This window comes from Nematolebias whitei, chromosome 1 (genome assembly GCF_014905685.2).
Source record: "Nematolebias whitei isolate Nwh7 chromosome 1, NemWhi1, whole genome shotgun sequence".
In the NCBI taxonomy this organism is placed as follows: Eukaryota; Metazoa; Chordata; class Actinopteri; order Cyprinodontiformes; family Rivulidae; genus Nematolebias; species Nematolebias whitei.
In genome coordinates, this window is record NC_056498.1 from 46,447,452 (window position 1) to 46,459,632 (window position 12,181).

At 41.0% G+C, this 12,181-nt stretch overlaps 1 protein-coding gene across 5 annotated transcripts in view; it reads right to left on the minus strand.

Moving 5' to 3' along the window:
• lrrfip2 (leucine rich repeat (in FLII) interacting protein 2) overlaps window positions 1-12,181 on the minus strand; it is a 29,088-nt gene that overhangs the window by 9,394 nt on the left and 7,513 nt on the right. For 4 of the 5 annotated variants that reach the window (XM_037677922.1, XM_037677944.1, XM_037677930.1 and 1 more), the window contains 2 exons: window positions 8,538-8,624; window positions 1,025-1,066 (listed from right to left, as the gene is read on the minus strand). In XM_037677922.1, coding sequence (XP_037533850.1) covers window positions 1,025-1,066; window positions 8,538-8,624 — 129 coding nt within the window. Of the gene's footprint in view, window positions 1-1,024; window positions 1,067-1,430; window positions 1,545-1,756; window positions 1,832-4,023; window positions 4,081-4,158; window positions 4,213-4,509; window positions 4,564-5,902; window positions 5,987-6,143; window positions 6,207-6,317; window positions 6,366-7,453; window positions 7,526-7,653; window positions 7,693-7,805; window positions 7,866-8,293; window positions 8,354-8,537; window positions 8,625-12,181 lie in introns of all 5 variants that reach the window. The other variant, XM_037677951.1, reaches the window with a different exon arrangement.

Sequence of the window (12,181 nt, forward strand, 5' to 3'; positions counted from 1 at the left end):
AGGCATCTATACTCAAGAGCCGCAGGCATCTATACTCAAGAGCCGCAAGCATCTATACTCAAGAGCCGCAAGCATTTATACTCAAGAGCCGCAAGCATTTATACTCATGAGCCGCAAGTATCTATACATACTCGGAGCCGCAAGTATCTATACATACTCAGAGCCGCAAGCATCTATACTCGACACAAAATGCTTTCATACTCAGTTACATGCATCCATGCCCAGGACGCATCTACACTCAGAGTTACATTTTCATTTGTAAGACCAGAGAGCAGAAGTACAGTACTCGATCTTGTAGGTGATACAGGCACAGACTGAAGTCCCCCCATTAGACTGAGAGAAACTGTCCAACTCTAGCATTGTTCCATTTCAGAAGCGTTTGCACCTCGGCCAGTTTCTCTTTACACAGGTATCCCAACAGAAATATCGTCTCAGCCAGAAGTATCTCTGAGCTGCACCAGAATTCAGCTGCTATTTGCACTGGTTAATGCCCATAGTTCTATATAAATTATTAAAACTGACTGGGGTGTAAAGTTAATGAATTATGAGCATAAACGGCCAAGATGTTCTGGAGAATTCTTGAGTTTTTAGTGGACAGTTATCAACTTGGGCTTCATGAGATCAACAGTTCTGTCAGAATTAAACTATTTCTCCAAGCAGAGGCTGTTTTAACGGCTACCTACACATTTTCATTTCAAAATGTCTGAAATATCCCTTTAAGGAACCCTGTACGGTCGTGGTCATGTGCTAGTGTGGGTTTTAAAACCTGACAAACTAGCTGATAATCTCCACTGGCTGGCTGTACACAATAAAGATGATATTCTGATGTTTAGCTTCACTGCGGTGACAACAAATGTATCTTCCATTTTAAAGCAGTTGATCCAATTTCTTTTTATTGTTTAACTGTATAGAAAATTAAAATATTTTTGTTAAACCACTCAGTGCATGTGTGAGTACCGTTCCAGTGGACAGTAAAAGTTTAAATACTACTACGTACTTGCGTGGTGAAAGAAGATCCACTTACCCGACTGTAATCTGAAAACTGCTTGTCACATTTTTCATCCAGCTGCAGAAAAAAAAAAAAGAGGCACGATTGTAAAATAAGTGGGGAACGATTGACAAAACCTGCATGCTCGTTGTTGAAGCTGTAATCTGAAAATTAATTGTTAGTTCACACTTGAATATAAATATGGGATAAATGCTGCATGTTCACGAACCATGAAGAGTTAAAATGACTTTTTAAATCCACCGGCTTAAAGAAGGAAACTCCTCTAAACGCATGCTGCTGTCACACACTCAAACACGGTTTGTGGTTGAAGACATCGTCTTCATTGAAGGTTGGTTTATTTCTAAACAGGCACTATTCATTTCACCACACAAACAGCATTTCCATCTAATCACACAGCCGTGAGTTTGATTCAGGCACTTACAGCGTCCACATCTGGAATGCTCAACTCATCGAGGTCAGAAACAATGCTGCCCCTTCGGTTGGAGCGGCTGAAATAATCAGCCGCAGACTCACTAATGTCCGAGAAGTCAGACGACTGCTCACAAAAACACGAACACACACACACAGGATGAAGAGGACAGCAGCAGAGAAAAGGAAAGGAAGACAGATGAGGGGAATAATTACACCTAGGAGTCAGAAACTAATCTTTAAAGGTAAGAGCGTTAAAGTTTATGATAAAAACAGCTTTAATGCTAAAATGGCTGCGACAGAACGAGATCTGTGGCGGTTTTGTGAGGCCCAGCTCACCGCGCTGTCCCTCCGACCTCGACGGTGGCGCTCCTGGGACACGCTGCTGACCGTGTCGTCGTCTGAAGAAGAGTGCTGGGAATATCCACACACACAGACATGAGAAGAACCCAAAACACCGTCGAAGAACGGCTGCATGCGCAAGCCTCCGTCACTCACACGCACGCTTGTTACAAACGGACAAGTCTTTGGATTTAACAGATTCAATCTGTTGTAAATCATCGATTATAAAGTTATTCAGTCAATAGGTTTCAATATTAAAATTATTGCAGTTGAGAATAACTTGGTGTTCCACAAGGTTCAGTATTTGGACCCAAATTATTTTTAATGTATAATGTTTATAATGTACATAAATGATTAGTACTAAATAAAGTTTGCAGAAGATAACTTATTGTAAGGATGGTACTTTTCTGTGGCCCGGTTTGTGTCTGTTTCCCTCGTGCTCCCTCATTAGTTCCATTAGTGCCACCTGAGTCTCGTCCCAGCTGTTTGTTATCATGTCTCGTCTTCTCCCTGTATTTAAGCCGTCCTATTCTGTCTTGTTCTTCGTCGGGTCGTCTTCGTTGGTTACTCTTCTTTGGGTCTCCTGAGTCTTTCCCTGAGTCTTCCTGGTTCCTCGAGTTCCCCGTGTCTCTCGTGTCTCCTGAGTTCCCCGTGCCTCCTTCCTATGTCCATGTAAGTTTTGCTGCCCCGTCAGCTTGTTTATTTTTGTACTTTTATTTACCATTAAAATTCTATTTTTGTATTTCTGCCGAGTTGAGTCCCTGTTCTGCACTCTGGGTTCGCTCCTACCTCAAACCATGACACTTATATACTGTAGCTCTGGAGCAGATATAAAATATTTAGTAAAAACTCAAAGTAAACCGATCCGACATGCATTAATATTGCTTAAATAAAACTAAATTTATGTTTTGTGCTTTTAACGATAGATTTGATTTTTTTTTTTTTTAAGTGCTGGGAATATCCACATACAGACATGTTAAGAACCCAAAACACCGTTGAAGAACGGCTGCATGCTCATGCCTCCGTCACACACACGCTTGTTAAATGGATACCTGTAGACGTCCAAGTCTTTGGATTTAACAGATTCAATGTCATCGATTATAAAGTTATTCAGTCAATAGGTTTCAATATATAAAATTATTACAGTTGAGAATAACTTGTGGTGTTCCACAAGGTTTGGTATTTGGACCCAAATTATTTTTAATGTATAATTTTATAATGTACATAAATGATATTAGTACAAAATAAAGTTTGCAGATGATAACTTATTTAGCTCTGAAGCAGATATAAAATATTTAGTAAAAACTAAAAGCAAACCAATTTGATAAGTTTTAACGTTGCTTAAATAAAACAAAATTTATGTTTTGCGCTTTTAGTGTTAGGGTTGATTGACTCAAGTTAAACCGAGTTGAAATTACAAGTTTATAAACAAAACTTTGCAGGAGTGATTATAGATTATATTTGTTGGAAACCACATGCAGCTTACATCAGAAGGAAGTTATTGAAATCTGTTGGTATTGGGAAAGATTTAGAGAATTAATGGATGTGAAATGTTTACATATATGGCTCTCTTGGAACGTCAAATGAGTTGGATCAAGTTCAAAGTTGAAGAAATGCATACAACACAAATTTTAACCCAATAATACATAAAACCAAACATACTAATGTTTTTATTTATTCTAGATCCTTAAATTTTGCAGATATTGTACTTATAAAAGAAACAAAATGTGAAATAGACCTGGACATGAGCTTAAAACTAACAACAAATCAGTGTTTGGGTTTAAATAAAGATTTAAAATCCAACTTAATTATGGATTATAAGTGATTTATATGTTAACAGTCTTTACTTGGCCTGTTTTTTGTTCTGTCTTGAGGATTCGTCTGTGATTTTAATAATTTGGCGTGGGATGAGAGCACATAAGCATTTAGCCTCCTCAATTTACATCAGTTTTATATCGTCAATGCAATTGTTAGTTCTTTAATATACATACACAATTAAAATAAACTAATGAAAATGGTTTCCCTGTGAGCAAAGCTAATTCATGCAACAAGAATTAATGTTCTTTTGTTACAAGTCAAAAATAAAAAACAAAACCCCCACTGCAACGTCTCAGCTTCACAGAACTGCAAAGTCCTACATCACCAAATGGACACAAAAAGTCCACCAGAAACAAAGTTTTCTGCTACGAGCTGAAGCCTCCAGTATGAGTGAGTGACTGATAGTGAGTGGCCATGCAGAGAGGCGGTGGTTTAGCGGCGCTCACCGCGGGGCTGCTGACGGTGGAGCCGGCTCCTGAGGAGTACCAGCTGTATTCAGAGGGCTGTGGACGGAGGAAGGACATGAGCTGCAGCGGGACGAGGAGGCAAAAACCGCTCTGACAAACATTCAGAGGACTTACAGCTTTAGAACTGTAGCCTGAGCCGTAAAGACCAGCGTCGTCATAAATAGAGGCCTGGGGGGTGGGGGTGGGGGGGGACCATGTGGGAAACAATGCATGACTTCGTGAAAAAACAAAAAACATTTGATGCAATATTCAGACTGGATGAACAGAATGTGCTCCATGAACAGAAAGTCCAGTAGTTTGATTCAATGACTTGTGACTCAAGTCAGACAAGTTGTTAAAGTCAAACTGTTTCAGCCAATCTGGGCTTGTTGTCCCATGTGTGACCACCTGAGAGGAGGAAGGTACTTCTGAAGCTAACCAGAGGCATGCAGAGTGATGCTAACTGCTAGGTGGACAGAAACTGACCATGCTGTAGCTGCGAGACAGCCCCGTGCTGGTGGTGGAGGAGGACGAGGAGGCCTGTGAAACGGGAAGGGAGCAGGGAAAGTCACTTTGGAGGACAGAGAGGAAACTGTGGTGAGAGATTAAAGGGCTGACGTGAAAACAGGATGAACGTTCTGCTGGTCTGGTAACGTTCAGAGGACACGAGACAGTCTGGGTTTTCAAACTCCAAGAGCTGGGTTAAAAGACGGAGCAGATAAAGATTTGAATCTTTAAGTTTGGCTGAGCAACATTACGCACCACATGATAAAGTGGAGCAACATCACCTCCTCCTTTAAATGGCCACGCCCCCTTTTGGGGAAAAAGTACAAACGACTGATAACAACAATATGAGCTTTGTCATGCTTTAGTTTGGTGCTTTGCTTTTTCCCCCTGCGGGCAAAAAATAAATAAAATTTTGGTTTGATTTGTGCCCCGAGACGACTTCTGTTGTGACTTGACACTAAATAAATAAACTGAACTGAATTTATATAAATAAACTGAATTGAATTTATATAAATAAACTGAATTGAATTTATATAAATAAACTGAATTGAATTGCTTTCTAAACAGAAAAGGGCATTAAAGAAAGATTTATACAACAACCACCTTTTATTCCCTTTTGTTGCCATTTCGTTTACAAGTTGTTGCATAAAAAATATATATATATAACATGAAAATCAAAGTTACTAATATGAGTAAATTTAAACCATAGTGATTTTTTTTTTTTAATTTCAACCAAGGTTTAAACATTTTATGCAGCTGTTGGTTAAGCTACCTTAAAGAATGCTAGTTAGCACGTTCTAAAATAATGATTTAATTAGTTTACCGTTAGTAAATTAATTTAATTAAATAACTAATCTGAAGACTGAGCCAAAACAACAAAACAAAGCAGGTTTTTAAAAAGAAAGAAGGTTAAGGCAGTAATTTATTCCTTTGGAGATTCAGTTTGACACATCAGGCCACTGGGTGACGACATTTGTAAAATCTACTTCGGTCCATATTTATGAAGGTTTTTCTACACAACGCTGGTAATCGATCAGTGGAGACAATAAATAATTGCTCCTCCGGCAGACCGTAAGATTTATGCACTTAAATGGAAATATATAGTTCCTCTTAAGCGGTTTTGTAAGCAAACACCCAAGGAACTTCATTTACCGCCTGTCAAAATAAAGGTTTTCACCCAAAAGGGGGCGGGGCTTCACGTCACGGAGGCTACCTGAACATGTTGCTCCACTCTTTTGTCTTTCTGCTCTGATGGTTTCATGGCATGTCAACATTCCTTATTAATTGAGTGGTGATTATTCTAGGCTCATAAATATTCATGGATTATCAGCTAGCCCCAGTTTCTCTGCCTGGCACAGACAGGATGACCAACCCGTGGTTGATAGGTGGAGGGCAGGGGTGGTGGTCTGGTCTTCGTAAGGCTGGTGTAGTTCCTTTGATCGTGGTACAGTCCAGTCTAGAAGAGCAGTAGCATAAAATAACCTCAAACTACATCAGAACATACAATTCTACTCTTAAAGAAGTTATCATAGCTGGATTAAATGAAAAAGCTACTACGAGTCTTCTGCGGCGCTTAAATTTAAAACTTAGAAGATAAAATGAAGTCAACTGACCAGCAACCCCTTCTTTGAGGATGAAGCTTTTTTTTGGCCAAGAAGGTCATTGTACACAGAACTCTGTCCAGTCCACGAAACGGAAGAGAAAAGAAATAAAAATGATACAAAAGAACTGGAAGGAAACAGAAAAATGTGAGACAAGAGGAAATGGATGAACACAAAGCTACGTACAGTGGAGCGGGAACTCTTGAGATGGGAACTAGTGGAGAGGCTGTCGGACTGAAGAGACACCAGGAGTTACAATCAGAACAGAAACGATCACAAACACACAATCATAAACTTTGGGCGGGGGGAGTTTTGGTAGGCAGGGCGAGGCGCCCTCCTTGGAGAATGGTGGGGGAAACTGCATTAGTGTTAATGTTGAATTATAAGAAGCAGCGGACGCAGCCTGTTTCACTGAGACACTCAGGATGAGCGCGCTCCTGCGGCGCCGCCGTCTCCTCCGACGACCCAGAGTTGGGTCAAGTTGCACGTCTGGACGACGACGCTCCGGACACATTATTTAATACAAAGTTAGACTTTAGATACAAACGTCCCGGGGAGGTGTGAGCACCGTGCGGGAGGTGGTGGGGAAGGTGCACCAGTTCTGGCATCTCCCCCAGCTGCAGTGATTTGGTCACGTGCAAACACATCCGTTTCATACGTAGACGTTTGATAATTTATTACAGCATCATCTTGGGTTAGGGCATCAGGGGGTGCTCCTTGAAAATAGTTCAGGGAACGCCGACTGGCGCTCTCACCTGCGGTCCGTCTCTAAGGGAACAGCACACGACCCGCTCTGCTCTGACTGGGTCAAACTGTGGCCATGCTTCTTTATTTGTTGAAAGCAGCATCAGTTTAATCCCTGGATCATCGTTAGGTTGAATCACTTTAACAACAACAACAAAATGCACATTTTTTCCTGCTTTTATTTTTTACAAATGACAGAAATCCGTTGCGGCGACGGAGGACGCCACGTCTACTTCACTACAACCTCGAGGCGAGATCTGGTTGTCCAAGACAAAATAGATCGTCTCAGACAGACGGAAACTGCTTCTGTCGACCCCTGGAAATGAGATTTACCCACAACTTCTTCAAACAAAGAACCCAAACGAGATTAAAAACGGTCACAAGAAACAAAAAACTACATGCATTACCAGATAAATAGATGTAAAACTTCGTCTCGTTAACTTTAACTGGATGCTTTTAGTAAATTAAACCTTTAAACTAGGATTCTAATGATGATTTATCATGAATTGATGCAGAACTGGTGGAGGTGTTTGAGCACCGTCACACTGACGCACACACGACGCACACACACAACGCACCAAGGGGTCCTTTTTACGAGGACTGGATCGACTCTTGATGGATCCCAGGTCACGGATGCCCGATGACGTCGACTTCAAATGGAAATAAAACCACATTAAGAGCAGATTTCCTGAACAGTGAAGCACTGGCATTCATTCAACGTGCACCGCTCTAAAAACAGCAGTGACTTTCACACTTCAGAGCGGCCCTTTGTACACACCCTGTAACTGCGGACTGACGCGACGTCGTCGTCCAGCCCCTGGTAACGTGGAAACACAGAGTCACAGAGAAACAAAGAAAAGGAGGCACACAGAGCAGCATTACAGGAAGGAAGGCCGACAGAAAAAGGAAACGTGGGAGAAAGATACAGACCCGCTGATGACGGCTGCTGGATTTACTACTACTAGAGGCTCTGGCTTTTTCTGAGTCCGCCTGGAATCAGGAAGGCGAGTTAACAGGAGTCAGTGAGAGTAGAGAGCCCCGCATTTCATTATGCAAGTTTATCACCAATATTTGATGACTTAAAAGACAAGCAAAGTTTCATTAGTCTCATTTTTTGTCACTAAAAAACACACGGATTAATTTCAAGCACACGGACTGTAGCAAAAAGTCCAAACCACCTTTTTGTGCTTGCAGACTAAACCAATCTATATAAAGCCAAAGGCCAAAGCCGACTCTCCAAACACACGGGCGCACATCACAATGTCTCCAAAGCAAACACTCCGCTGAGGCATATTTCCAGCATGAGGTACAGAGCGGTCTGCAAGTCAAGTGCAGCTAAACGGGCAGGCTCAATCCCACACGACTGTTAGTGGAAAAGAAATAATAATACAGCAAAGATACTCCTCCTGCTCCCCTACCATCCACTGGTGGATGTGACCCCATTTTCTGCTGCTACTGCCGGACGAGTGGTAAGAAAGCTGAACAGAGAGGGATGGGAATGCCAGGAAAAACAATCAAACTTTACTCAGCACTGCCTAAACAGAGAGAACTGGTTGAACTGTGGACATGCAGCGCTTTCATTTATACGCTTGTGGCATTTTAAAGTATTAGATTGCAACACAACGGCTTGCTTGTGCGAGCGTCTGTTTTTGTTCCAAATACCTCTTTTTGCTGTCGCTCAAGTTCCCTCATTCGGATGTCTCTGGCCTCGGCCCGAGCTGCTCGCTTTGCTGCCAGCCTTGCCTCCGCCTGCGAGAAGCAACGTGGAAAATGTTAAATGTTAAGAAAGCATCAAAACAGCAAACAACATATACTGTAACTGGATGGATTGGATTGTTTTATACGACTCGTTAATCTGTAGGCAGTCACATCAAAACGAACCTAAAAGTACTCAAATCACTGATGTTTAAATGATAAAAGTATTTGGGGAATTTCGTGTCCACCTAGACACACAGTTCAACATTTAGGAAGGAAGGGATGCACTCATGCAGATATCAGTTCTGGTTTGAATGCCGTGTTGTGCACACTGCTCTGAAACCACAGCACCGGCTTCACTTTAGAGCAGCGCGGCAGAGGAGGAGTCAGCCATGTTCAAGATGGCTGCTCTGAACTTAACCGATGGCGTTAACGCACTAAAAAGCTGTTTGCCAAGTGTCAGTAAACACCAGAAGAACACCAAGAAGCCACGTGGAAGCGTTTCATAAAACCAGAACGACTGAGCAGAATATACGGAACTGAACTCGAGCTTCCCGGCAAGACGATGAAGGCCTCCATCATCGTCATCGAGGTGAAAACAGGGCATTGTTGAAAAGCACGAGTCGTTTAAGCGTTATCGACCTGGGAAAGCCGAGTCAGCAGCGAGCAGACGGCTGCTGCCATCAAGCTGCTCCTTTCTGAGGACACGGGATGAAATGTGGTTCTTCTACCACGGGTCATTGAGGAGCCTGGAAAGTGTCTAAAATCTGCATAGTGAGTTGCAGCTACATCCTCCAAGGAAGGCGCCAAGCTAATGCCCGCTTCAGTGCTTCTTTCCTGTGGTGTTCCACAGGGCTCAATTCTTGGACCCCTTCTGTTTTCACTATCTGCTCCCTTTTGAGTCTATCTTGAGGAAACATGGTCTTTTGTTTCATTGTTATGCTGATGATCATCAGATTTATCCACCCTTAAAACCCAGTAGTTCATGCACAACTGACCCTCTGTTAAAATGTTTTGATGACATTAAGGCATGGATGGCTTCAAATGTTTGAAGTTTCAACAATCAGAAAACTGAAGTTATTGTGTTTAGCCCTAGCTCTACCGCTGTCTCGGTTCCTGTAAAGATAAGATAAGATGGAACTTTATTGATCCCGACTCTCTCGAGCCGTATCTTAATCGTGGGTCCTAAACTCTGGAGCAATCTGCCCCCCCAACATTAGACAGGACACTTATTTTTTTAGTTTTTAAACCTCTTCTAAAAACACACCTGTCTTCTCTGGCTTTTAACACAGTGTGATCCGAGTTAGTATTTCACCGTTATGTGTTTTTACGTTTTCTTTTGATGCTTTTAATTACATTTTTATATTATTTTTTCTTTAATTACTGCCATTGATTTTATTGTTAAGCCTTTGGTAACAGCTGCTGTTTTTAAATGTGCTTTATGAATAAATTTGACTTTGACTTAATGTTAACAGAGACATTTAGCCGAGCAGCTGGGAGCTGGAGGTCTTTAAAGAGGTGAGTGACAGAAACTGTCCATTGTTGGAATGTTTTCAGAATATTATCTATATTTTATCTTTAAGTTACATTTACTACATTTAAATTACATTATTGGGTAGAAATGGTTCCTCTTGAGCTGAAAGTGGCCGTGATGGAGATCGTTAAATGTCACTAAACATCTTATTTTTAACATATAAAACTACCTGTTGAGACTAATTAAATTTACTAAATCTAAATTTTTACTAAATCGATTTTACTAATTGTAAGAAGTGTACTTGGCATCAGCAAGTACTTCAGTACTTGTACCCAGTTTGGAACAAAAAGTGCATCAGTGCATCCCTAATCCCAGACTTTTAAATCTATCCCATAAATGTACAATAAAGAATATACATAAAATCCAGAGAAGGAAAATCCTGTTTTTGCATAAAGTTTATGAAGTTTGAGTCTTCCTCAACACATCTTGAGGTGCATTTTGTGAAAATAAATTCTAATTCAGAGTAAATTGGGAAATGCCGCACATCAACTGGATTATTACGTAACTGAACAAATGGAAAAAAATTTAAAAATTGCCATCTTACGTAGAAGATTAAAAGCTCTCCTCATTTTAGCAGATTTATTCCAAAAGTTAAAATGTGCTCATTTAAAAAAAATGCGCAAAATTCTGATTGGTTTCCAGTTATTCTTTATCGTACCTAATCAGTGCCGAAAAGTGAAATACATTCTTTTCTGTCCTTTAGGACTGTGCAGAAACCCTGTTTGTAGTGTTTTTTCTTGTATATATTTTAGTCTTGAACAAATACAGGAGTTCCTAATTAAAAGAAAACGTCATCCGAGCGTGTGTAAAAACATGTTTTTAGTTCATGAAGTCTCAAACGTCCACATCATTCCTAAAAACACAAAGCAAGCATCATTATTCTTTTTAGAGGGTTGGTTTCATCTGGAAAACACCGACCCAAGCATTCGGACTGCCCCGTCCTGAACAACATGTGCGAATCATCAACCTCAGGGGGGCTGATTTGACCCCCCACCAAGGAGAAGAACACAACAGCGAGCAAACAAAAGTAGTTTCTTGTAGCTTGTAAATATGGAGGGAATTCAAAATGAATACGAACAAGCTCGACCAAATCCAATAAAAATTCCTCCGAGGAAAACGTTATAAAAAATTCCCTAACGAAGCCGGAACATGAGCTAATTTTATGGGCTTTTCCACAGAAAGTAATAATTTAAAGCAGTCCCTGGATAGCCGGGGGGTGGAGGTGTTGGTCACACAGGTAGCCTGTCCTCCTCGTAGGCTGCACACTCTCAAACTAGTCACTCCATCAAACTGGGAACAAAACACAAGTTCACGGAGCTTTATCTGCAGCTAGGAGACGGCCATAAATACTGCTGATAGCGAGTTCAGAACCTCGGAGCAGAACCGCCGTCAGCATTCCTGAGGTTCTTATCTGCAGAACAACAGGCCTGTGAGGAGAACTGTTCCTGCTCCTCCACAGCCTGCAGGAAATAAAAAACATCTCGTTTAACACCGACACCGTAACAAGACTATAAAAATGAGCGACACCTGATTCCCGGCAGTCGTGCCCTGGTGGTTAATTGAGCGCAAGTCAACAAAGCTAAAATTAAGACGGATCAAAGTCTGCGCTGCGCGTCCAGAGAAACCTGCTGCGGCTGTTGTTCAGCTCTGCTGCATTTCACCAAAGAAAAATTTGAGAAGTCACATAAAAGATTTTTACTCAAAGCTCTGATTTAAACTTTTCACACACAATTAAGAGGAAAATTATTTGTTAAAGTGAAAAGTAGCAAAAGGCTAGCTTAACAGCCAAAAGCAGCAAAAAAAAGGTAGCCAATAGTACCACAAGGGTAGCTAAAACTAGAACAAAAAGCTCACTACAAGCTAAAAAGTAGCATGATGGTAGCTAAAATTAACAAGATGGTAGCTAATAGTAGCAAGATGGTAGCTGAAAGTAGCAAGATGGTAGCTGAAAGTAGCATGATGATAGCTGAAAGTAACAAAACGGTAGTTAAAAGTAAACTATGGTAGCTAAAAGTTGCACGATGGTAACAAAAAGTAGCATGACAGCAGCTAAAAATAAATTATGGTAGCTAATAGT